Consider the following 27,713-nt stretch of genomic DNA (forward strand, 5'->3'; position numbering starts at 1 on the left):
AAGATGAAGACGTTCTGGGGCTCGCTTTACTATTGCTTTAACAAATTACCCAATCTGTACAAAAATAACAGTGGGATACTTCAAACAACCTGACACTGAAACCTTATGCTACTCTGCTAGACATCATTTTGTTGAAGGCAGTAATCTGTAAGGCTCACAGAGATGATTTGTTGGTTGTTTCTTTTAATGGAATGATAGATAAGCCATCTGGCAAAGGAAAACGCAGTTCCTCATTTTCTGGTACCAAGGAAACTGCTTTTTCCTCCTCTCTCCTCAGTAAAAGTCATAAGGTATTTTACTTACAGCATCTACTTTGACGGCTGACAGCACGACTTCCATCAGGACCAGGAGAAGCCCCAGATCCCTGCAGGGGAAGGTGAATAAACACGATATTGTTTTAAGCTCGCACAAAACAAGCACGTGGTAAAACTTTGCAGTTAAAGGTAACGATATAACTTTAAAAGAGTTATTTCCAGAAGCCTGCCGAGCGGAATTACTTACTGACAAATAAAAGTACGCGCACTGGGAAGCTGCGAGATGTCCATTTTCGCTCCTTCCCTGCCCGGGGGCTCGGCTCAGGGCTTCCTCCCGCCGGACGGCCGCCCCTGCAAGGCAGAGAAGAACCCGCATGTAACGCCGGTCCCCTCGGCGGAGGTCTCCGGGCTCGGCGACGCCGCTGCCGGGGCAGGGAGCGGCCCCACCGGCCGGGCCGATCGGGGGGAGGTCGGTCGCGCCACTCCCCGCCCTGCGCAGAGTGCGGCGTCCCGCCACCCGCGATAGGGGGCCGCGGACCCCGACGGGCCGGGCAGAGCCAGCGCCCCCGGCCCCTTCCTCGGCCCCGGCCCCGACCCCGACCCCTTCCGCCGCCCGCTCCGCACCGTTGCGCGCCGCGCTGCCCCTGCCCCTGCCCTCCCGGGCGGCAGCGGCGGTGTGGGGCGAGGAAAGCGGCGCGCCTCCCCCCTCCGTGTCCCCGTCCTTCCCCCCCCCCCCCGCGCGTCCCCCTACCGCCGCCGCCGCCGGCCCGCCACCCACCCGCGGCGGGGAGGAGGAGGAGGAGGAACTGCGGCCGGCGGGGAGCGGGCGAGGTTGCGCCCTCCCAGGGTCCCCGCCCGGGGGAGGAGAGGGGGCTGCCGCCGCCCATCGGTTACGGCGCGGCGAGTCCCTCGCCCCCGAGGCATTGCAGGCGCCGCGGCCGCCACGGAGGGGAGAGGCGCGCATGTGGGGCCGGCCCCGCGGAGCCCCACACTGAGCCGCCGGCGCCCCGCCGCCCAGGGACGGAGGGCGCGGTGCGGTGCGCGGGCAGCATGCGGCTCTGGCTGGGCTTCGGGCTGCTGCTGAGCGCCGAGCTCAGCGCCGTCTCTGCCGCGGTGAGTACGCGGAGGGGGTGGGGGGCGCGGCGGAGTACCCACGCGGGACCCGCGCCCGGGGAGGCGCGGGGACGGGACGGGGAGCCCCCATCCCCGCTCTCTGCTCCCGCCCGAATTGCGCGGGGCCTCCGCTCTCGGGAAGGTGGAGCGGCCAGGTGGGCTTGGCGGGGATGCCCTGCTGCGGGGCTGCGCCCGCTCGCCGGCCCCATCCGCGAGCGCGGAGCGGGGCGGCCGGCACCGCGCGTGAGGTCCTGGCCTCCCCACGGGCTGGCGGCGGGGGTCCGGGCCAGCGCCCCGCGGGACGGACCCCACCGCGCTCCCGCTCTCCCACGGCTCGGCAAGGAGCGCCGCTGGCTGGGGATGGAACAGAAAGCACGCACCCACTCGGGACTTAAAAAGTAGCAAGTTGTGTCTCCACGGTAAGAAGAAAAAAAAAAAAAAAGTGAGCTTTTGTAGGGGGGAATAAAGGGAAAGAGAAAAAAAAAAAGCAGTGGTTGGTTGCTTGGACTCAAAGTGCGGTGCTGGCTGCCTTTGACCCCCGCGATGGGCTGTAGGCTGGAGACCAGGAAGGATCCTGGTGTTAATGGTTAAAGTTGAGTTTTGGCACCTTTCCCGATGGGAGCAGATTCAGCCACAGACATTTAAAATCGAAAGTATGCAAGTAGTCTGAAAGTTTTGCTCAGGGAGCTAATTTTATCACTGAGATATTAGCTAGCCCCTGTCCTTAAGTCTCTCCCCTAGCTCTCCTGAAGTATTTGTGCAATTCCTTCTGTACCTTGCAGTAAAGGGGTAGTTGACATAAAATTTTAAACAGATTATCCTTTTGTGACTCCTTGGTTTCTTGCATTTTATTAGGCTGATGCTGTAGTAGTGAAATTCAGGGCTACAGAAAACTCTTCAGTAGCCGTGGGCAGATGGATTTTTGTCATGCTTTCTGCTATAGATGTGGGATCTTGTATTAGTAATCAGTAAAGGAAGCACCGGGAAGGGTCGTTTTAAACTCTTTTTCTGCATTTTCAGGTGAAATTAGGTTCTGTAATGAATTATGATTTCTCTGTGTGAGGATGGGGACGGTATGTATACCTTGAATCAGCTGAAGGAAGAATGCACTGAACTTCTTACCTGTTGCTCCCAGGCTGATAGTATCAGGCTTACTGTGATTGCAGTAAATCACTTGGTGATGCACCTCTTAGGCAATTCACCCATCATTTGGCAGTAAGCTGATTAAACTGTATTCCTTTCAGGATATAAATAATTTTAATTAATTAAAATCTTTTGAAGTAAATAATTCACATTTGAGTTCTGGATTTGGTATTCTTAGAGGTATAAATATCTGCCTGTGATATTGTGATCTTATTGTGATCTGCCTGTGATATGTTCCTGTCTTGCACTGTAAAGTGAAGTCATTGGGTAAACCACGACTGTCAATCAAAGACAGAAAGCTATGTAGGGAAGATGTGCTTATTAAAAGAGGATACAGACTTTAATATCAATTATACAATTTCAAGTCTTCTGTAGCAACTCTGGAAAGTTAGAAGTGCCCTTTATATGCTGGATAAATTGTTTTATTAAAATCAAGATTCCTTAAAATGTAATCTGGAGCTGTTAATTATATTACGGAGTTATCCCCATAATTAACTGTTCTTTCTATGCTATGCTGACTGCAGATGTACACTTCCTCATCAGCGCCACCGGGAAACACAAGTATGCTGAGGAAGTTGCAGTTTTCTTGCCTTAGATAAACTTTCAGCCGTACATGGGTGGCCTTTCAATCAATTTGCTTCTGTTGACATTGTCCCCAGATCCACCCTGGTGCCTGTCACTAGCAACTACCCAAAAGGCAGTGGCAACTGCTGATGGGTGGCAGCATACCAGGTGTGGGCGGTGGTCGAGGGGCTTCTCTTTGGAGGTCCTTGAGCTCGGCTGATGCCTCTGAGTGAGTGACGGTGGCTGGGTGGTGTGATCCACTGTACACCTGGGCAGGGCCTCATACTTCTGCTTCTGGAGAGCTGGCCGAGCTGGCCCAGTGCTCACGTTGTCCTCAGATGAACGCATTCCCACTGTCTACATTTAAAGAGTAGTTGTTTTAGCAGGGGGCTGTGTGGTAGGCAAGGTTGTATGCAGTACTGTTCATGATAGGCTGAATGGAGCAACCACTTTTCTCCTGAAAAAAAATGATGCTGGTTCTTTCCTTCCCCAAAATAGCTTATATTAGATAGATTTAAAAAAAAAAATAAATAATTTGTGCAGGTAAAGTCTTCTTGTATTCTTATTCGTCCTGTGGCCTGCATCACAGAGTCGCTAAGGCTGGAGAGCACCTTGGAGATCGTCTAGTCCAGACCTCTGCTCAGAGCAGGGCCGGTTGCAGCGGGCTCCTCAGGCCTGTGTCCAGCCAGGTTTTGAAAATAGCTCCAAGGATGGAGACTCCACAACCTCTCTGGCCAACCTGTGCCAGTGCTTGGTTAGCCTCACAGGAAAGATATTTCTTCAGACGTGCATGATGGTTGTGCAGGGGTAACTAACTGAGGCTTGAGAATGCAAACGTAGCAGAAGCAGCTCATGCTATGTTGGTGGTGGTGGTTCTGCAGTGGAACAGGGCTGGCAGGGTGAAAAATTGTTTCTATCACTGACATATCCATGATTAAATACATACAAGGAGATGTGGAAGGACTGCTCTTGCAAAGGCACTTGACGTAGCAAAGCCAGCCTTGAGCCAGCTACTGTCAGGATGATGTGCCTCAGTACCGAAAAGGGAGCTGCTCCATTGCAGCTCCCACAGTTTGTGATGTGGCACTATAAAATGCATCCAGATGCGGCACTGGAAGCTCAGTGTTTTTTTTCACATCAACCAATTATTCTTAAAATATTAATTATAGCTGATCTTGGCTTTTGTACTGTTCTGTGTTCTTCTCAGGAGATTCGTTTTCAAATTATAGGGAGAGCACAGTGGAAGACAGGGCCGTAGATTAAGATGTTTCCAGGTCAGGCTGAGAGACTGCTCCCACGAGACGGTTACAGGAGAAGCTTGTTTTGATGGATCTCTGCAGGGGCTCTCATTTCTGACACTCTTCAGGCTGCTATTTCCTTTGAAGAAAGTCCGTTTCCTAACATTAGCACTGCTTGGATGAGAGACGACAATGCCATTGAAATCCCGGTTTCATGTGTCGGTACCTTGTCGATGCCGCTGCAGAGCCCATCCCTGTGCTTTCTGCAGTGGAGCAAGATCTTCTGGCTGCGCTTGAGCCCTGGGGTGAGTCACCTTCCACACAAGTGGGCTGGCCATGTAACGCTGGGGAAATGGAGGAAATGCCCTGTCTGCTGCCGCTCGGCGTTGAGCTTAATGGTCTCTCCTAAATCCCAACCCATCTCCCTTTCCACTTTTTAGCGTTGGCAAAACAGGAGCTGGACCAGATGTGACAGCAAACTCTGTCCAGCTACTAGGAGAAGGCAGGCCAAAACAGTGCTAAAAGCATGCATAATTTTTTCCACAAGGACAATGTTGATTCCACCAGTGCTGTTTGAGCTGAGCGTGTGGTGGCAGCTGGGGACACACTGGTGGGAGGTCAAGAGGTTCCTGTTCCCGGGTAAGCTCCATCTGGGGAGTGGTGCTTCCATCCATGGCTGGGGAGAGGCAGCTCTGCTCTGTCGCCCTCACGCCTTCCTTGTCCCCCCCCCCATTTTTAAATTGCATTTGGGGGTGCAGACTGACACGGGCAATTCTAGGCCAAAAGCAAAAAAAATAAATTGCTTCCAGCTAGTCCGATCGATTTTTCTGTTCCTTTTCCATTAAACACTTGGTTTATTGAGATGAAGAAGTACAGAGCAGATAAACCGAGCGCACATAAAAGAAATGACTTGGGCTTTTGGCGTGTGGCTGAAGAGAAGTCGTATGACTGAGTCTCAATGACTGGCAGCACTTCACTTGGGTGTGCTTTTATTAGTGAAGTAAGGCTGGGCTGGGTACCTGCCTTCTGCAGCCATTCGTGCCTCCAGCCGCCACTGCCTTCCAGCTGGAGAGACCTGTCCCCTAAGGCCATTTGGCATTCTTCTCCCTGAATGTCCTCAGGGGCTTGTCAGTACCAAGAGCATGTCTAACAAACCCTGACAGGTTTTAGTTCAGGATGGTCACTTAAATTCAGAAAATGTGGCCAGAATGAGAGACCCAAATGACTACCAGTAAGTTGAGCCCCTGTCGGGCTGGAGGGCTTCACAGGGAAATGGGAGACAGGGTTTTGCTCTCCCTGCCAGGCTATGATGGGGTGTGGGAGGGTCTGAAGAAGAGAAGTACAGCACTCCCTTTTTCTCCTGTTGGAGTGAGGTGGCTTGGCAGGAAGGGGCATGAGGCCTGGGGTGCCTGAAGGTTCACCACAGAGGGCCATGGCAATGTGGGTAGGAAGGTGGCCTTCTAGCCCGTGGCAAGGAGCACTTGCCAAGGAAGTGGCAGTTGTGAGTTTCCCTGTCAACCCTCAGAAGCGGTGAGTAATTTGGTAAATATATATAGAGAGCAAAATGCATGGGCACTTCTGGGAGCAAGGGGGCAGGCCTGGTGACGCCTCGCTCCCAGGGGAACATTCTTTGCCCTACTGTCCTTCCTGCCCGCTTCCCCTCTGCCTCTGGCCACCTCTTCTGCAGCATCGTGGCACAAGGTGCCAGAGTGAGGAGGGAAGGGTAGGCTGTTTTGGGAGCACATACCTCTTTGCTGCCGGCTGTGTTGGAGAACGCGGTCCCTGAGCAGTCGGTCCTGACTCATCTCCGTGAACTTTGTTCCTGGAGCCAGCTGTTGAGCGTCAGCACATGCAAGTGCGTTCCCGAACTGTCATCCCAAGTAGCACAGTTCTCGCTTCTGAGCCTTTGTGTGTATCAAATGCCTGCAGGACTGCTGCGGTGTTTCATTGCAGCTCCTCAGCTTGGCATATATAATCCGGGGATATAATGAGGTTATATAGTGCCTGAGGTTAGGCTGGGTGTATATACTGTCAGTTACCTTGATCAGGTAGAGAAACGTAGGATAGCTGCTGCAGGCAGCTAAGACAATTGTTTAAAAATGTCAGAAACCATCTCTAGGGATAAGCTTATGAATATTGTTCTTTTTATAGAACTAGACTAAACAAAGGAAGATTAAACAACCTCAACATGAGAATAAATTGACTTAGTTCATCAGTGTTTAAAAGTTAAATAGCGCTCTCTTCCCAGAATTTCTGTTGACTTTCCCATCACAAAGGCCCTTAACACCTTGCAAAATTTGGTCAAAGGGAGGAGTTTGGGCATGGGCTATGGCCTGACTGGAATAGCAGCCCGTGCCTCTAGTGAGTAGTTGAAGGTGTGAAGTACTGCTGCAATATAATGTTGTTTGTGGGAAGATAATTTTTTTACTTCTCTGGGTTGTGATTGGCTGGAATTATTCTTGGTGATTTAATACATCAGAAAAGTATGTGGCATTAGCCTTCCAAGAGTCTTTATATAGCAGTATCTTGGACAATGTGGAAGTAAAATACAGAACAAGTTAAAACACTGACAATGTGTCAATTACTATTGTTATGCCGTTCTAATCTGAAGCAATTTGGAGTACAGAAAAAGGCAAATGCATTTTTCATAAAAAGTATAAGTAGATAGTGCAAAAAAACATTGTTGTTGTTCTCTGGCATGTATAAACAGATAAAGGATGATTAAAGATTTAGTGAGAAAAAAATTTGTGTCCATTTTAGCTTTAGGTTTCTATTTAGCATTGAGAAAAATACATGTATATAAATAAGCAGGTTTGAGTAAATGTTTCAAAGACCAAAAAAATCACTGTTTAATCTTCCCTTATCCCTGATATATTCTTTTACAGAAGAGGAATTTGGATAAATTTTCTAAATCAAAAGTACGGTAGTCCATATTCAAAAGCACTTTAACTTCTATTCCTCTGTACTTCTGCTATACTCTGTTCAGCTCTGGATTCACTTATTACCACTGTGATTGATCCAGTATCTCAAATAAGAATTTTTCAGAAAACCTCTTACATTGTGCCTCCTTCCATTGCATTTCCAACACGGGCCAAAAACATTGTAAGCCTTGAGGTTGTATTAACTCAGCTTAGGTGAACGTTTGGTGGTGGTAGGAAATACCCCTTTTCACCTCTGATTTTCCAGGTCACCATGCATCTGAAAACTTGTACTTGTGGGCTCAAATGAGAATTGTTCTGCTTTTATACCCATGTTGGGGTGTCACAGTGACATGGGTGCAGTGCTGGTGCAAGGTGCCGGAGCAGGCGGCAGGTGCCGTGGGAGCCGGCAGCCTGGGAATGTGCTCGGGAGAAGATGAGTCAGCCTGGCCTCACAGCCCACAAAAAAACCTCCTTTTTTTTTTTTTTTGGCCTGGATTGCCTTACAGTAACATAATAAAAAAGACATGGCCAAAGATGAAATGAAGGAAGCCAGAGAAGAGTTGGAAAAGGCAGAGTTTCTTTTTTTTTTTTTCATTTATTTTTTCTCAGGTTGCCTTCATGTAACATATCAAAAGGATGCTGTCCTCGCACATGTTCTGAAATAAATGGTGTAAGATTTGTCAACATTGTGCCAGCCTAATTAACAGAAAGCATAACTGTGGTTTTAGCAAAGTTATTCAGCTACTTTTATGGAATTTTGTGTAGGCTGGAGGGGCTTTATTTTTTGGGTGGATCCAAGAGAAGAACTACTAAACATCCTCTGTTCCCCTCCTTTCCTCTGCCTTTTCTCTCTGTTCATGCTCCTGCTGCCTTCACCTTTACTGCTGCTGGCAAACAGCCCTTGCAGGGTCTGAGGAAGGGTGTGCATCTTCAGCAGAACAATGTAAAGGACAAAACACAAAGTGCTGCGAAGTGTGTGGAGTAAACAAATTGCAAAGTAATAATTCATTTTCTTTCATCTTTTCATGGCTTTCATCCTCTAATAGCAATGACAGAGACAGCGTTTAGAGATGAAGGTTTTCAAGATAGCTGAGAGGGAACTGGCAAACAAAGTTATCCAAGTGATAAAATAAATACAAGAATTTGTTTAATACACAAGGATTAGTAGGAAGAACTAGAATATTTCAATTAAAAACCTAGTGAGTTAGGTCTTTTGCATTCAGAAGACATATAGCCTTTTATAGATTAAGCACGGGACAAACTGTCAATTATCCTGTCTGTAGATAACAATGTATACCTTAAGGAGCATTTCAATTGCTACAACTGGGAAGCAGAAATAAGTTTTTAGGCAAAGTTTGTCACCCTAGTGGAGAGCCCTGTCCAGCTGTTAAAGTGGGACCAGAAGAGATGTGCTAGAGAGCTCGAGTTTGCAGACTCCATGCTTCATCTCTGAATTGAAATATGATGAAAGCCACAAACCAGTTCTAGATGTTGAACTTTTTTAAAAGGTGCCAGAAGTCTCATGGTGTTCCCTAGCACTTGCCGGAAGAGAATGACTTTAGGCAGCTAACACTGTATCTGTTTCTACCACCTTTAAAAACCAGTGTCCAGCCTTTTCTCTGCCCATATTTGTCTTGGCTGCTGTGAGACTTATAATCTCTCTGGCTACATGGGAGGTCTGTGGTTTCACCAAGATGCTCAACCTTCCTTCCAGCCAAGATGCCTTCTCGTATGTCTTCTGTGCATGAAGACGATGTCTTCACACTGGGACATGAGCCTGGTAGAGCATTTCTAAATAGTTTAGTGGATGAAAGTATTCTAACGCATCAATATAGTTGATGCCATTCTTACGTGAGGATTATTTCCATAGATATTCATGTTGGAAATTCACAGTGAACTCTCTAATCTTTCATGCAAATAATCCCTAACTTAGGGGAAAATGTGTTGGTTTATCAGCTGGTTCTATTTTAATAGATAATTTATGGGGTCCTTACTTTAGTATACAGATAGCAGAAAGTCTTTTACTTTTTTTTTTTTTTTTTGTCATGACAAATGTTTCAGTTGTAGCTAAGGGATAAAACAAATTAGTCCATTTTCACTGGATAGCTATGTGCTGACTGGATATTGTAACTCCTTTGGTCTTATTAGTCCAGTTGTTTATCTAGTGGAAGAAAACTTGTTTTCTAGTCTACTGAAGACTTTTGTTAAAATATGTGATAACCTAAAAGCATTGAAACAAGTCCTAAGATTGTAATGAAACCCAAATAAGGCTGAAAAATTACACTGGTATGGACTTAAGGGGCTGTAAAGAATTAGAACAAAAGTTTGAAGAAAAATTAGTCCATTAATGGTTTGTATTCTTAGTGCACATATTAAGGGAAAAATCAGCTAAGTGAGGGTAGACTCAAACATTCCAGGAATTTTCGTATTGTGCTTGAAGCTCTGTCCCTTTTATGGCAATGGCAAGTCAGTTATCTGCTAGCAGAATAAAAAAAGATAAATTCTGCTGCCATAACGCCAAGATGCACGTGCAAGCAGTATTCAGGGCCAAAACTCAGAAGATTTTTTAGCTGTAAATGCACGTGTGTTTTTAGCAGTTTTTAAGAACAGGCAAGGAAGATTAAAACAATGTAAATGCGTGTAATAGTGCAGCTTTACTTTAGAGAACTATGAGGTTTTTTTACTGAAACTGTCATATTACTTTTTTTTTTTTTAGCTGAATATTGACTAGGGCTGTATCTTTGTTAAGAACAGCTGCATTTTTGGAATCAATGTGGAAATATTTAGAGAAAAATGGGGAATAGCAAGAAGTATAATGAAAGTGAAAAGAACATAAAAAGCTTAAAATTATCTTAGGAAGTCTGTTTTTTTATCCTTTTTTTTTTTTTTTTTTTTTTCCCCAAATGGTACAGTGATTCTGAGGAGTCAAGGCTGTGTGACTGATCCCAAGGGGCCAAAGTAGAAACCAGGGCAAGAAGCATCCTGGAAACCAGGGATTAGAAGAGATTGTCAAAAACTGGTACAACAAAAAGAAAAAGTCAGGAAAGAGGGAAAGGATTAAGTGCTAGAGCCCTGCACTTACAGTTTTGCTTAGTTGTAGAACAACTGTGGGAGCTGACTCTGGCTCCTGGCCCCTGCCACCAGTTGCAAGGACCCCCCAGCTGGCAGTCACAGCCTGGGAGGGGTTGTTCTTCTGATCATTACTGGTAAATCCCAGCTGGGAGGACTCAGACATGGGTTCTGGTGATGTTAATTCTTATGCAATGTAATCCTACTGTCTGTGACTTTCTATTACTATTTTAAAACTTACTTCCCGTTATGGACCTCAGTGATACAGCAAATGTTGTACCAGTGCCTAGTCTTTGGGTTAATGTCTCGGCTCATGCCCCTGAGAATGCCAAAATAATAGTCCAAATCATGCAGAAAAACAAATCCATCTTGCTGGAGACATGCCTTTGAAAATGTGCTCTGATTCACAGTGGTCAGACAAACAGTGGTTGCTGATTTTTGATGCATTTTCCTGGAATGGTCTGCTTGGCTGAGATAGAGCTCGTGATCTTGAAGGGACTAGATGTGTCATAAGCATAGAAAAGCTTTGGATGGTAACCAAAAGGCAGGCAGCTGCCAGCCTCGCAGTGATTCTAGCTCAGTGCCCTCTGTGCTGTCAGGTGCAGGGTCAATTCCTCAAAGCTGCTAAAGATTCCACCTTCCATTTAATTCATTTTTAGAGTAGTTGAAGGTGCTAAGGCTGTGGAAAGATTTTTCCTAGAGCATCAAGGAGACCAAAAATGATGATGACAGGGCAAAGCCAGAAAACTGCGTAGGTCAAAAATGAGGAAGATGTTTTTGTAAGGATGCTTCTGTGTGCTGTCATTGTAAGAATTGTGTTTTCTTCCTAGCGTCTTCAAATAAAATCCTCAAAAGAATGAGCCTAGCGAGTGATTGCGTTATACCCATTTGTGTCACCACAGTCTTTGCAAAGGTAGCATACATACCTCTTGAAAGGTGTTTGTTCTAAACACCTTCTTCACGTTCAGATGCACTTACTCACCAATACCACAGGAGCTGCTGGTGCTGGAATGGACTTGGCAACATGAGAGCAAGAGCAGGAGGTCTGTGCGATCCTGTAGATACACTGTTCCTGGATGCTGCCAGGCCCACAGAAAGTGCAGCTGCACGTAACACACGTAGGATATTATCAAGACTAACTGAACCTATGTTAAGGCCTGAGCTGGCATCTACACCATCCCTGTGCAGCCTGAAGTGAAAGCCAGCATATCATGGTCTTGGTCCAGATTTTGCAAATTACCATTTCTGTGCACGATTTTAGTCCCTCACACAATATGAGACACATCTGTGTATTGACAAACATGTAAATCTGGATTGCTTTGCAGCAGAAGATATTTTATATTTGTTTAATATCAATTTATCAATACCATTTATTTTAATAAATAACCTCCTGTTGGTTAAAATTAAATAGAATCATCTTTAGCTTATAAAAGAACAGCATGCAGAACTCAATGCAGTGCCAAAACAGTCTATGTAGTGGATATCTATCTTCTCTTGAATTCAGGTTTATTTTAGCTGGACTGCTACCCTGTACCACAGGACCCATAACTAATTCTTCGTTTTTGTAAATCCCCATTCATTATCATAGATTAAAGTCTGAACATTTCATGAACAAAACGTGAAAAGTTCTGGATTTCCCACCCCGTGCTCGCCCAGATATGTGCCATCGCTGGAACGGTAATGGGCAATTACACGGAACGGGTTTGCACATGGCGCAGTGTGTATCTATATTGTCCAAGAGAAATGTATGAAATTGATTGATATGGGAAGGTGCACATGTGATTATGTCACATCTTGTACTGTCTTCGATAACGCCCCTACATTTCTGACAAATGTGGTTCAGCTGTCTAGAAAATTATTTCACAGTTCTAAATCCAAAGATATATAAATCATATCAAATCACTCATGAAGACGGAGAATGAGTTCTGTGTGAAGTTGCACCTATTATTGGATGAAGTATTGCTGAAAAGAATTGAACGTTGTGATGTACTTAAAACATGAGCCTCATATGAATTTTTCTGTACCTGAAGACAATTAGTGAATTTCTGGAATGTTAGGTAAAAAGTAAAGCTTGGGTACAACACCACTGGTTAAAAAAAAGAACTTACTGCATATAAAGCGATCTGTTTCTCGTCACTATTGTTTGCTGTGTTAGAAAGTGTAAAGTGCAGGATTCCTGTACTTAGATTTATAGCATTAGATGGAAGCTGCCAAGAAAGCATTTTTAGAATCTGGATCACACCATGCTAAAGGCAGAATTATGATGTACCTTCATAATTAACCAATCTCATAGTTGTTGCAGGTGATGGGCAGCTATCTTTGTGTTTCCCTCAGTACCAATTATTAATCTGATAACCCAATATCCCGTGAGATAATTCACAGGAACTAGTCATTTGACTGAATTTTGGTGCTGATGCTTCAAAATCTGACTGCCTGAAGGAATTATTTAGTGACCCACTAAGTGTGTAACTGGATCTGTCATGGAGAAGCCCCATCTTAATGCAAGTGTCTGATTCTTTAGGCTGGTTATTTGCCCGCTTCTGTTTGGGGGGTGGAAAAGGGATGGGACTGTAAAAGAGTCAGGGCACTTTGCATGTTATGGTGAAATGCTAGATACCAGCCGGGCAGAGAAATAGTTTCTAAGCATATTGGCTGGGTCAGACCAACAGCCACACTTAGATGTCCCCCCATGCCTTCCCATGTGTGCTGTGCACAGGTGGTGTTTCAGCCTTCTCCTTATACCTGCTTTACAGCGGCATATGGAAAAAGTGTGCTAGTTTTTCTTCCCTTCGCTTCCTACACATAAAGCCTTGCAAGTGAATCAGCACCATTTGCCTTTTGCTGGCTGCCAGCACCTGCATTTTGAAGCAGAAGCACAGCTGAGGCTTGGGCTGGCCAGCAGCAGGGCTGTGCTCCAATGGGACCAGCACCAGCTGCCCTTCATCCCACAGGAGAGGCAGAGCAAGACGGACCAGCTGGCAGGCTCCACATTCCAAGTCAGACACTTGATGGTCGCATCTGCTTCCTGTGAGCCCAAGGATAGTGATAGGATGAGGGGTAATGGTTTTAAACTGAAAGAGGGTAGATTTAGATAAAATACTAGGAAGAAATTCTTTACTGTGAGGGCGGTGAGGCACTGGAACAGGTTGCCCAGGGAAGTTGTGGGTGTCCCATGCCTGGAGGTGTTCAAGGCCAGGTTGGATGGGGCTTTGAGCAACCTGGTCTAGCAGGAGGTGTCTCTGCTCAGGGCAGGGAGGTTGGAACTCAATGATCTTTAAGGTCCCTTCCAACCCAAACCATTCTGTGATTATGTGATGATCCTTGGTCTGTCCCACTGGCACCACAGATGTTTGATCTTCAGCAGAGCCTGAAGTGGTAGCACTGCTCCATCCCTGCCAGGAGTCACAGAATCACAGAATGATATGGGGTTGGAAGGGATCTCTGGAGATCATCTAGTTCAACCCCCCTGCCAAAGCAGGTCCTCCTAGAGTAGGTTGCACAGGAACTTGTCCAGGCAAGTTTTGAACATCTCCAGAGATGGAGACTCCACCACCTCTCAAGTCGAAGCTGAACTCTCCAGCTGACTGCAGTAGGGAACAAGAGCAATGCCTGTTGCATCCCTTTCAAAACCTACAGGCGATAAGAAACGGGAGGGAACAAGTTAAAAAACCACCAGAAAATGTCAGTAAGATCTATATGTCTTTTCTTACTCTTAGGGTGTTTCAGCGATTTTTTTATGACATGAGAAATGACTTCTGTCACTGAAGAATTATTACGTGTACAGAAGTAGGCTAGTGGTCTCGGTCAGCAGAGTAAAAATGAGTTTCATCAGCTTGGTTGTCTGAGGGTTATTTGATGTTAAAAAATGTACAGAGAGAATAAAAGAAGCTGGTCAGATGTTCTGTGCCTGTTTTCTTCCCTTTCAACCAGTGTTACCCTGTTCCTTAGACTGAAAGTCCAATGTCATGTCTGTAACCATTTTATTCTTTTCATATGTTTGTTTCAAAGTTGGGAATTACTGATGATGGGCTGGTAGCTTCCTAAAAACTTAGTCAATTAAAATATAACATGAAAATATATGCTGTTATGTAATGTCAGGAAGCCATTAAAAGCTACTGGATGTGTTGACAGGTGAGACACTAGGTGAAGTGATTAAGGTAAATTAGCAAGGGAAAAATATCTCTTGAGGCCATAGGCTGAGTCATCAGAGAGATTTTTTTTTTTTTTTAAATAAAAAAGACATTAACAAAGAGATGTCTTCCAGAACGTTATCAGTAGAGTACAATGCAACTTTTTCTATAAGCTTTGTTTTAATATTTCCAACTGTTATGTGAACTCTTCAAACTAGCTTCAAAGAGTCTGGATGTATATCTTGGTACCTGTTTTTCTCCTCATCGTAACTCTAACAGTGCAAAAGAGACAAACTACTGGGTGGAATCTTCTGGTGGCCTTTTAGTCCAGAGGTGTTTTCAGGGAAGAGGGACAAAGAATGGGAAGTTGACTGAAACCCGTAAGAGTTTTGTGGCTGCGCCCAGCTGCTGTATTTTATCTTTTTTAGGACTATTGACACTTTGTACAGATTTCAGCATCTAGAATCCCTGTGAAATTCAGAAATACATGTGTTTTGGGGGGGAAAAGCAGCCCAAAAAATTTAGGAATACAAGGTGACTCTTGTTTTTTTTTGATTTGTTTCTTTTTCCAGGCCTTATCAAGAAATACTGGAAAGGAAAATTTGGGAGAAAAATTCGAAAGAAATGTACATTATGTACAGAATATGCAGTAAAATAATTGCCAGGGTAATGATAAAAATATTATTGCTATACTTTTATTTATCAGAATTCTTTCTAAAATTATAAATAGTTCAAATAAACAACTTCATTTTGGAACCTGCAGTATCAGCCAAACACAATGCCTGTGCACAGTAGTCTGTACTATTCTCAATCCTGTGCTAAGTGCACTATCATGTCTCTATATATTGTTTTTATTATAGAATGAAGAATGTGCACATACTTGTTTCTGAAATCTTCATTTTTGTTTACAAGTTAATGATACTGACACTTTATCTTTCAGCATTTTCTTTTTCTCTATTCTAAATATAGACCACTGGTGCCTACTCACAGAAGTATCTGTTAATAAAACTTCCTCAAAATTATATGCAATATTGAAACGTTTTTTATAATGCATTTCATGCCAACATAATCCAGTGCTGCTCACTTTTTAAGACTAAGAGATGCATTATGCATAATGTAGATAAAACCTCATTTTGGTAAGCACGTACCTCTTACAGATACTATTTTTTTTTCCTCCCCTCACTCTCTTTAATTTTTTTCAGGAAATGAGGGGATTAAAGCTCACCCCCTCCCAAACGCCTTTAAAAACTGTGGGAACTTCTCATTTCTAAGTCAGGACCGTGGATCTAGATGGATAATCAAGGATGAGTGACAGGTTCCAATGAATTTCTTTTCCCTTGCCAGTAAAGTTGGCGTAGCCTAGATTCTGACTCTGGGGTAAATATAAAGTATTTATTTTCTCTATTTTCTCTTCTTTCAGGTTAAATTGTGAACTTTCACACTGTGCAGTCTAGGGTTTTATTTTTCCAGTTTGCTTTGCTTTGTGGCATGTTCATCAAACCTTTTTAGATATGAAGCTATGGACATTGCCTCCTGTCCAAAAGGAGAGTGTCTGTTTCAGCAATAAATTTATAATGTTGCCTCTGGACATACACTGCCGTGCCACAAACCCCTTGAGAGCTGTCACTTTTTGTCTGAAGAATCCAATGTGGTCGTTGCATCTCCAGTGGTTCCCCTCCCATTGCACATCCACCTGCTCCCTCAGCTACAAGAAGAATTGCAAACAGGTTCAGATACTGCAGCCTGAAGTGATGGATCCTGTGTATTTATAAGGAGCTTTTCCCAGCTGGGCACTAGAGTAGCGCTGGAGAATCGCAAATACTGCCATTGCAGTTGCCATCTGCAGGAAGCTCATGGAAGCTTTCTGAGTACCGTTTTTTCCTTTTCCCTTTTTTCAGTTGCTGTATACAAGGAACTGCTCTCCCTGAGCAGCTCTGGCTGGCTGCTCAGATAGCCTGTTCCAGCACATAGCGTGGCTCTCTGGCTCCCTAAAGCTAATCAGCTGCTTATCTCTCCTCAGATAAGGTCAGTTTGTTGCTGATCTGGTGGACTGAGGAAGATGTTGCAGGCAGTATCCAGACCAGCTTCAGGTGAACGTGGCTGGCTGCATGCATGGAAGCAGAAATCCATTCCCTATTTTGCTTTGGCAGCCCTAGGAAGTATTTTTAGCTTCCCTGTATCTCTCTTTCCCAAAGAGAGAAAGGTGAAATAAGGATAACAAAACTTCCTGATCTTCAAAGTAGGATATGAGTTAGTTGTGTGATATTCTGTGATAAGGATTATACAAAGCCTGAAAGTGTATAATAAAAACTCATTTGACTGAGTTTGAAGATTAATTTTTAAGTATCACCAGCTTCAGGAATAAAAGGAGTGCCCATGTCCTTAAAGTTGGCAGCACACTCGCACCCATCATTTAACATGTAGCTTTGGGTTGTCTAGTTTTTTCCTGTATTGGCCCTTGCTGTACTCATTTTTTAGGTGTTCTGGTGTACTACAGTAACCACAGAGACAAAAACTTGAAATAAAGAGGCTAAATATCAGAATGGGAAAAAAGACAGATGATCAAGGGGAATTTTGTCAGAGGGTTCAGGATAGTGCAGCAGATTAGTTGGTGGTTTCCTTCTGAACCTTTTATTTTGGCCTCTTCTATGTGTCCCTCTTGGAGAACAAAATTGTTCCTAAGTTTAATTACAGTATATTTAAAAGCAGATCTTCTAAGTTGTTTCTGATGAGGACCCCAAAACAGAAAAAACTTTTTTTTCCCTACAAGAAAAGGCAAGTATTCAGAGAATTATTTGGATGAGTAAAGGTAATGGATTTGAATTTTGATATCCAGTGTAGAGGAGGAAAGTAAAAGTAATCCAACAGAATAGCTTTAAGCCCACATACTTTATGAAGCCTGCCAGTTTTTCTGAGGAAAAAAATAGCCAAGATATCCATATTAAATTTATTTTAGTGATTAAAAAAATTCTTTTGGAAATGAGAATTTAAACTTTTAATTTTTTTTTCAGTTTCTTTAACATGAAATTCCTTTCCAGTGAAAGAAGGGGAAATGAAATAAGTAAAAGAAAGGCTTGCCAACAAATGATAAGCTTTGGATTGTTATAAATAACTATAAAAAGTTCAGTGTCATAATATGAGAGTATGTTACCTGCTCTCCTCTTCTCCCACGGCTAATTGAAAATAGGAGGGGAGTGATTTAATTCTTTACGATTAATTTTACAGCATTGAACAAGACAAGGGAATCCAGGCTGTTCTCAGCTGGATAGCAAACAGTGGAGCTATTCTTTTGGTCCGAAAACCCTGACCTCGTAGGGAAAAGTGATCCAACTGCTTCCAAAATAGGCACATCTGTATTCTGTAGGACTTTGTTTCTTGGGGATACTTGATGTATGCTCCACCCGTTAAAGTATGAGTGAGGTAAATGTAGAGTTCCAGAATAAAAGGCATGAAACTACAACTCATCCCAAAAATTGTAGGCACCCCTATGTGTTGGGTTTTTTTTTTAGAAAAGCTATGTCAATCTATTTTAGGACGTACATCAGAAAGCTTCAGTTCTTCATTCTCTTCACTACTTGTAGTTTCTGGTGGGCACCTAAATACTTTACCTGTCTTAAATATACTTACACAGACTAAATCACTCTAGCATCACTACGAAAGTAATTTTTTCTGCATTCAGGTGCTGAAATACAGAAATGGAGATAGAAATGCAAAGCAAGCATCCTATCAGTTTGCTTTGCTCTCTTTTTTCCTCTTGAAAGTGCAATGTATTTGAGATATTCAGATGAAACACCGAAATTTAAACATGGCTATAGAGTGAGGAGTGGAAATAATCTTACCTTTGTAAGTACTACTTTTTGCTTGTAGACAGTCTTTGTTGAGTTCAGAGTAAGAGAGCTCCCAGATGCTGCCAACTCCTTGCCCCAGTAAAATATCAGGCAGCAGCGCAGTAGGCATTGCAGAACCAGCTGGTGGGGAAATAGATTTGCTAAAAGAGTAATATTAGAGTAATTACTCTTTTCCTAAAAGAGTAATAAGCAAAGGCAGCCTTCTGAGCAAACCTTCATTCAGCCGTCATAGTAGGATTAGGAGAATAGATTGACCACACTGGCAAGATACTGGGAGCCAGGAGACTTGGTCTCTGTTGTAAATGCTTTAAGATTAATTTAGCAGGGTTGGACAGGATAGGGAAGCAGGCTGGACTAACTCGCTGGCTGATGCTGAAGTGGCTGCATCCCGCAGGCCTGCCAAAAGAGACATTTCTACTCCTTTTCCTCATGTATGTTAGTGTCAGTGTTCGTTTTGCTGTAAGCTGGAGCCCATTTCAGCCCGGCTGGTTCCCAGCATTGGCTCCTGGTAGGGCTGGCTGCCTGAGGGTCGGCGTTCGCACAGGAGAGGGAGCGGGAGCGGGGCCAGACCGCAGCTGTTAACAGCAGCAGGGATTTGGGCTGTGCTGCAGGAACTGTGTTAACCACAGCTTCAAGGTGTGGTTTCACATCAGAGCCGGACTGACCTAGAGGGGAGGGGTGGAGGATGAGTGGGGCTGACCTTGTGGTCACAGCCAGCTATTAGCTGGCTTCCCCAAACTGCAGCCTCTGTTTGCATTTGGAGTGGTGGTGGCCGTTAGATGTGTTTGCATGATGTATAGCCAAATGCACTTTCCTCTTACCGCTGTCCATATGCTGACATAATACTAATATATCTTCGCACAGACAGAATGCTTGAAGAATATTCTCTTTTTATAGTCACGCTCTGTGCAACCTGAACATGGGGCCCTTTCGCATCATACTCGCCTTTAATTGCTTGATGGATTTCACAGGATCCCGTCCCATTCAATACACAGAACAGACTGTGCTCACTGAATGAGGGAGGATGCAGGGGTTTTTTTGCCTTACTCTTCACTTTTTGGACTCATTTCGTACTTAAGATTTCATAATCAAGTCATGCTTTGAAGGCAGAATCATAGAATCATAGAATTGTCTAGGTTGGAAGGGACCTTTCAGATCACCAAATCCAACCATTGACCTAACACTGACAAAATCGTCACTAAACCATGTCCCTCAGCACCACATCTACCCATCTTTTAGATACCTCCAGGGATGGTGATTCCACCACTTCCCTGGGCAGCCTGTTCCTTTCAGTGTAAAATAACTGTCTTCAGCTTCTTACGAGCTTCCTATGGCTTTTATTACAATAACACCTGAATGCTTAAAAAAAACATGCACTGATTTTTAGAAGCTTATCCCCAGACGGAAGGAGGCAGCATATTGCTGCACTCAGCTATTCACCCCATTCTGTTTGTGGGAGCCAGAGTGGTGCTTGAACCTTTCCTAAAAATTTCGTAGCTATTTACTGACCATTTGGGAGTGGGAGCATAGAGAAGGTAATGTCAAAAGTACCTCCTAATTAGCATTAAGTAGCATTTTGTAGTTTGCTTTTAACACAAGATCAAGACAGACTGAGAGATTTGGGGTTGCTCAGCCTGGAGAAGAGAAGGCTCTGGGGACACTTTATAGCAGCCTTCCAGTATCCGAAGGGGGCCTATAAGAGAGCTGGAGAGGAACTTTCTACAAGGGCATGTAGTGATAGGAAAAGAAGTAATGGTTTCAAAGTGGAAGAAGGTAGATTTAGATTAGATATTAGGAAGAATTTTTTCACTATGAGGGTGGTGAGACACTGGAAGAGGTTGTCCAGAGGATGTGGATGCCCCAGCCCTGGAGGTGTTCAAGGCCAGGCTGGATGGGGCTTTGAGCAACCCGGTCTAGCGGGAGGTGTCCCTGCCCATGGCAGGGGGGTGGAACTTGATGGTCTTTAAAGTCCCTTCCAGCCTAAACCGTTCTATGATTCTATGAACACAGTAACTTCAGCTGAAGACAGGTCTCCGAGATCTTGGTCTGAGAAAGATCCAACACCAAAGATGTAGAAAATGAAGAATGTATAATTAGTGACTGCCTGTGAAAAGCGTGGAAATGATTTGTGCAGCGTCTTCAAGGGATTTCATGGTGGAGGCAAGGACTGGATCCTGTTCTCCAGAGCACCACTCAACTGCCTTCACCGGGAAATGTCTTTGCAGTTGTCTGCTTCAGATATCCGTGTGTCTTCTAGTACCTGCAGCAACCAAGCAGCAATCACACTGGCACCCTTCCTTACGATAGCAGAGCCTAATGCTGAGACTTCATATTCTTTAAATTGAGCAGAATGAGGCTGGTGCTGACAGGGATGGCCATGCTCTCTTACAGCTCATGCCCGTTTTCAGAAAAGAAAAGCATTTTCCCTTGCTAAGCAACAAGGCTGCAAGGGACAGATGGTGGTGCCAGCTTGGCCAGGCCAGGCTGGTGTGGAGGAATTGGGTTCCTTCAGAGAAATAGTAATTCAATGAGTTCAGCCTGTACAAGGAAAGCAAGAGAGATGCTCAGGAAGAAAGTAACCCTCTGCTCAGGGCAGGACTTGTACGGACCTCTCACAGGGCACCTGAAGTTTGCATTACCTAACTTGCCTTAGCACGGAAGGAGAAGGTTGTAAATCTAAAACCTTCAACAATAATTGAAAAAACAAAGTGAATTGAAAAAAGAAGAAAAATGTCATCGTGTTTCCATTTTGACTCTTTCAAGAAAGGAAAGTTGTGACGTGTAGCTCTGCCACAGATATTGTGACAGATACCCTTTCCCTGCTGCTCTTAGTTATCCCTTCACTTTCTCAGGGTGGGAGGAAGGTATGGTATTTAAAATCCTTTCTCAAAGGCTTTGTGATTACTTACTGATAGCAGTGGTGAAATGGAAATTCATTTTTCTGTGTCTCATCCAGACTATTGTTTCGCTCCAGTAAAGAGACTGCACTCACTGCATTTTCTTCTCATTTCCTCACCCCAGTCTCCTTCCCCTGACTGTATTATTTTCCTTTTACATTATCTATTTATGTTACCTGTCTTCTTTTTTGTCCTCACTCCTTTACCCTGACAGTCCAGTCCCAGTGTGTGTGATTAGCATTTTAGTCTTACCCTTCTCTCTTCACATGAAACTGCTTGACCTTACATATATTGGCAGGGCTTTGCCTGTAACAAGCAAGAAAAGCGTATGCAGCATACCACAGTTGACATTAGCATTGTATCTACTTGAGTATTTTGCCTTTTGACTGCTGATGAGCAGGCAGTTCCCAGTTTACAAGCTGGGAGCTGGGTAATCTGTTTGATGTACCCATTGCAACATCAAGGTCTGCGCTCCTCTTCTGGTGTTCCTGTCTTTCTGTGGAGCTATTGCCAGATGTAACTCATATGTCTGAAAACATGGAAGAGTTGTTGGAACAATTGTCTGTCTTTTTTCCCTGGAAATTGTTCAGTGAGTCTTTGCTTCGGCAGGGTTCTGTGTTGTGTTTATCGCTGTCCCCTCCAACGCTTAAAATTGCTATGAGAAAATGGAAAGGTCAGATGCTACAGGACTTCCTTGTGAACCTGCTTTCCGTCTCACAAATATGAAGCTTTTAAAACTAGATAAAAGCTTTGTTGAAGCAACTAGAGAATGATAATATCTATTAATTCAGCTGAAGCAATAGTAAAACTGCAACACACTTATTTTTAGGCTTTATGTAGACAGATGCGTGGTTTTTGCAACCTGTTTTGAATTATCTGTGGTAATAGAAAATTGCATATTACTATTAGATGTGTAAAGCTTGAAGTTCTCCTAAGCATGTTTCTACTTAGAGAGCATCTTTCAGACCATCAGCATTGGGACTGTGACAAGGCATGTCCTCCTACACATGGTGCCTTCTCTGCACTGTTGGTAGGAGGTTGCCCCAGCTGTCTACTGATGGCAGTGAGCACCTCAAAACTAATTGTAAAGCTGGTGTGCATTATAGCTGTACTAAACACACAAAGTGCATTGTGAGATTTTTCTAATTATCTGTTTAAAGTATTAATTAATTAAAAGAAAAAAAAGGTCTTAGTTGTCCAAAAAGATCATTATATGCCTTTCCTGAATAAAGTAATTTGACACTGTGAAGCTGGATAAGCAGCATGATGTAATTTTATATAGCCCTTAGGACAAAAAGAAATATGTAGTTTTCAATTTACTTACAGGCTGCGCAGAATTACAGTAGAAGGGGATAATTAGGAGGATTGGGTGTAATGTTATAGCAGGTGTTTTATAGCTTGTACATGCAACAATTTTCAAGCTTATAAAGACTGGAAAGCTCCCCATGGTTTCAGTGAGCATTAGTTTAGATCTTGAACATTGGATTAAGGGCTATGCTAAGACCAAGAAACGAAGAAGGAAACCAGAAGAAATCTGACAGCCAAAAGTTCATGTTCCATTGGAGTTCTGTGTTCTGATTTTGCTAAATGGGATCAGTAAATATTGGTGAGCAATTGCAGGTAGGTATCGTGGCATAAGCATACAGTTTAGTAAGAAGGACTAAAAAGTTCAAAGAATGATGGGGGTGGCTGCTTTGGCTACTGTTGGTGTTTGAATAAGAACTGTCTTCTTTTAATTCGAAGTGAACAAATATTAGAATTACATCACACGTCTTTTAAACGTTTATGGGTGTCATGACTTCCCTAATGCGTAAAACTGCAAGGAAAGAAAGTTGTGCTTTTTGAACAGCAAGATTTAAAATTCTCACTGTTGGTATTTCATTGGTTTTAGGACGTTTTCTTTTAAAGAGGTTTGCTTTTAATATAAGTGAGTAATTGTTTTACATTTTCAAAGGAATAATAATGACATTGTGTTGCATTCTAGATAGTTCGGAGTTTAGGAATGCGACTTTTATTTTAAGGTTGCATGGGATCTCCCAAAGGCATTTCACTTTTGACCTTTAGATGAAATAAATGGATGTTCGCTTTTTGTAGACTGGACAGAGCCTGCTGGTGGAGTGTAAAGGCATTTCTTATTTAGCACAAAGTCAAGCTTTATGTGGAGAATTAGATATACAGATTAAGCAACAGTACTAAAATGAAGTAATGCCAATATAATGCCAATCTTGTTCTCGCCCTAAATAAGTTTACATCCTTAGGCTCAAACTGTTAATGCACATTTGTGTTATTAGCTCTGCCTTTAGCTCCTCTGCTTCTAATTTTCCATTCATAATTTCATAACAATAGAGATGCCTGTGTGTGTGCGTGTGTGCTGAGGGCCAGGCTTTATCTCTTCTGAAGTCTGGGGTGCCTGTCACCTGAGTCAGTACATATATTTGTTAGCAGGTATTTCTGGTTTTCACAGTAGAACAGTTTTGATTGTAGCTAATAGGAAATAGATAGCTGCCTAGATTATGACTTCTGCAGTACATATATCACGTTTTAGTGGCCACCCCAGCCTAAACCACAACAATATCTTAAACTGTGTCTTCCTATTATTATGGTGTTTGTAGTACATTAAATCTTTCAGCTATTCCTCAACGGACTGTATGTGCAATGGTTTTGTGTGGCTTTAATTTTTTTTAATAAAGTACATATGCTTTAAGTGGATTTTAATGTTAGAGAAGGCAAAATAAAGAAAATGCTGTACACCGGAAGCAGAAGATGGAGAGTTTTATTGTGATGCTCCGTCATCTGTAGAAATACATTCTTGCTGTGAACCAGCTTTTTTGAAGTGCAGAACCGATGAGATGGGGCAGGCTGTGGACTCTCTCCAGGTGGTTTGTCCAGCTTTTCATCAACGGGATATGCCACCAAGGGGTGACTGAGGTTTCCCTTGGCAACTACGAGTGCTGCCCAGGGCATTCCACCTCAGAAGGGCTGTCCCCGGTGAGCAGCACAGGAGTCCCCTCTCCTGGTTGGGGCTGCAGCTGGACCTGTTGAGTTTTGCTTGAACAATGTGTGTCACAAGGAGGAAATGCAAATGTTGTTTCCAGTTATGTACTGTACATACAAAGTAGGTCAAAGTGGCATTGAAACACCAGCTTCCATTTTCAGGCACTTGGTTTAGATATAGGGTGACAAAACTCGCCAACCCCCTTCCCCTCCATCACCTCCCCTCTGCTGGACCTGCAGCAGCTTGGGGAAAAATTCAAGAAAAAATATTATACAGAGAAAGTATTAATCGCTCTCCCATAAACTGTTACTTCGAATCCCAAGTGGTATAGTGTGGGGTATAGCATGTACCAAGGGCGGAGTATGGCACCTCAGGACTAAAGTGCAGCGCATTTGCTTGTTCAGGAAAGTTATGAGCTTCAGTATTTAAATGGATCATTGCTCAGTTAAAAATTTTTACAAAATTAGGTCAAAATCTGAATCTTGCACAGGCCTAATCTCACTGAGAACCAGGACGTTTTGGCCTGAAAGGGATTTCACAGAAGCAAGGCCTTTTGAAGAACAGCTGCTTCTAAAACGGTTTCAGAGGTCTGAGCTCTGAATGGTCTGAGTTAAGTGCAAATGATTCCTTTGTTTCACTCAACCTCCTCACCTCTGTAGTTTGAGCCCCTCTTTGTATTTAGATGAAAGAATTGCGGAGAAAGTTAAAACTTACAGGCTGCAATAGTGCCTGCAGAGTTGCTTTTGTAGGTGAGAGATGGCTCCAGCAGATGAGGAGAGAAAAGAAGATGCCTTTGTGTAGGCTTTCCTCCATTTGTTTTGTAGATGCACTCTTGAGCTTTAACGAACTTTCTATACCTCTTGCTCCCAGTGCTGGGCTCTGGTGTTGTGCGGAGAATGGATTCTTGGCTCTCTCCCTGCCGCTGATTTTATCAAAGGTAGAAACAAGGGAGGGAGAGGCATTTCCCTTCCCAGTATCCTTCTCAGCAATGAAAGTGATAGATGGAGAGAGCATCCAGCGTGGCGGCTCTTTATGCTAAGCAAGTTGGACTAGGCACCGGTTCCACTCTTTGCTGGGAAGGATGCAGAAAGAGGTGTTTGTCCTGTTTGTTTGCCCTATGGGCTTGAACTAACGTGCCTGTTTTTGTCTGATGGTCAATGGTATTTAGATATTTGAAGAGATGTGGAAATACTTCTGTGCAGATTTTCGGTCTGGTTTTGCATATGGGAAAGCGGAAGGGGGAGTATAGTTGTAAAATAAAGCTCTCACCAACCTGTTTGGAACTATAGGCATATGAATTTGGGGGAGGTTCTTTATTTTTAACTTAGTACGCCTGCGTTAGAATAACCAGGTGGGAAATGGGAGGCAACACCACTGAGAGAGCTTCCTGTGCCCTCCATGGCAGGGGCATGGGGGGGATAAACCGTGGCTGCGTAAGGGTGACGGTGGGAAGCAGCATGAATCAGATGCACCCAAAATACAGTTTCCTGTTCTCCAGAAGCAGTGACTTCAGCAATTCCCCTCTCTGTGTTGGCTGCAGAAAAAACATTCTTGCGCTCTTCCGAGTATTTAACCCGTCATCCAGTTACGGTTGTGAAAAATAAAAAAGCTTGGAGTCCATAAAAGGAGATAATTTGAAGTTAATAGGGGCAGCGCTGTGTCACGCAGAAATGGAACGCAAGCCGTCATGCGTTTCACTCTTGTGTTCTGCTCTATTAAATTAATCTGCCAATTTAATTCATGTCTGTGCTGAACAAAACTTTACATGACATAACAGAAATGAGCTTGCGTTTCTGCTTTGTTGCCTAGGTTCTTTCATAATACTGTAACTTTCTGCCAGCCTGAGGACAGCAGGATGAGCCTCAGCATGGGTTGAAAAGCAGGAGATTGAATAGTTGAAGTTCAGGAGTTGATGACGAGCCTGGCCAAAATGCCCACCCCCTGCGTCGGCTGTGCTCCCTGATACATATTAACCTAAATTGGTTAAATATACAACTTGATTTATGCAGCACAAAATTCCTTCAGCAAACGAAAGCTTACCTAAGCCTGTAGATGAAGAATATTTCATTGCCCTGCTTTTTTATTCAGTTAATAAGTTAGCATATTAGTTGCAGAACTTAATATAGGGTGCAATAAATGAAATGCTGTGCATCTGCGTGTATTCCATGAGGCAGGAGCATCAAAATCAGGTGGGCCATGACTGCCCTTCAAATTTAAGGCTGCTGGATTTGACAGCAGAGAACTTCACATGTGAAATTTTTTATCTTAAAACACTTGAAACAGGGATTAAAGGGGAAGCGACCATGCTCAGGTGGCTGGTGGGCAGGATGATGGAGCTCACTTGGGAGTCTGGGTGCCCTTGGTGCTGGGTGCTGTGCTCTCCCTCCCTTACGTTGCTTTAGCTTTAGGCAGGCGGGAAGCATGGGGCCCCTGCCTGCCCAGGATAAACCCTTTTCTATTCAAAGGGCTGCCACATTCTGGGCATCAAACAGAGCGCACTAGGGGACAGAAGTAAGTCTCTGTTGTGTCCCCTTGTTCCCTGAGAGAGGACCCTGTCACTGCAGAGGTGAGGAAGGTGACAGCAGGGACACAGAGGAGGGTGGGGAAGGTGACTGCAATGGCAGTGGTCCCATCACCATGCTTTTAGCCCTTCTGCTCCAGGTTCAACCCCTCCATTATCCTTCCTGCCTTTGTGCACCCAGAACAACACTTTCTGACATCTCTGCAACAGAGAGATATGCCTCAAACCTTTCTGTCCCCAAACCCTCCTACTTGAGAGCTAGCCCTCCTCCTCCTCACCACCTCCCCTGTTCCCCATCAGTTGCTGTGCTGGCCAAGCCTCACATCCCCTCCTCTCCTTCTGCCCAAGACCCACTTTTTTTTAGAGGCTTTTTAAAAATAGTCTGTGATTATTCAAAGAACTTCCTAGACAGGAGGATAAAGGAAGAGTGAAGACATGACATATGGGACCCCTAATATTTGCAACCTTGTTGTGCTGACCAAACGTGACTAACACTTGGAAGGCTCATGGTCAGATGCCATCATGGATCTGTTAATTGAAGATGGCTTTTGTCTTAATCTCTTATATTGCAACATGTTGGAGATGTGCGTCACTAGATGTTTACTGTTGAAGATTACTGATGTTCTTCCAGACCGCCTCATGTACGCTCAGTTTTGAAGATTTTGGCAAAATTGTTCCACTGTGAATTTTAGAAACATATGTTCAGGAATATAGATCTTTCATATTCCATTTGTGCAGCTGCAAACAAAAACTTGGTACTATCTCTTACTTTAGGGAAAAAGTAAAGAACGTGCTGTACCCATGTATGAGTCATGGTTCATTTATTTTCTATGAGAAATTTTAAATGCTGTATTGCATGACCTTTGTCATCTTTGTGTACAGTGGAAAAAATATACCAAGCCAGGAATATCAATGAAAGTCTTCTCAATAACCAAAAACAGGCAAGTAAGTTCCCATTGGGTCCTTTTTTTTTTTTTTTTCTTCGCTAAATGGGTCTTTACTGTGGAACAAATGATGATG

At 43.8% G+C, this 27,713-nt stretch overlaps 1 protein-coding gene across 1 annotated transcript in view; it reads left to right on the forward strand.

Annotated features, from left to right (window-relative positions):
- The first annotated feature begins 1,208 nt into the window (after positions 1–1,208).
- The window catches only part of COL4A1 (collagen type IV alpha 1 chain), a 130,229-nt gene continuing 103,724 nt past the window's right edge, over positions 1,209–27,713 (forward strand). Inside the window, exon 1 of the mRNA XM_074156738.1 lies at positions 1,209–1,367. Within this exon, the coding sequence (XP_074012839.1) occupies positions 1,305–1,367 (63 nt within the window). The 5' untranslated portion in view covers positions 1,209–1,304. The remainder of the gene's footprint in view (positions 1,368–27,713) is intronic.

The sequence above is a fragment of the Numenius arquata genome, chromosome 1 (genome assembly GCF_964106895.1).
Source record: "Numenius arquata chromosome 1, bNumArq3.hap1.1, whole genome shotgun sequence".
NCBI lineage: Eukaryota > Metazoa > Chordata > Aves > Charadriiformes > Scolopacidae > Numenius > Numenius arquata.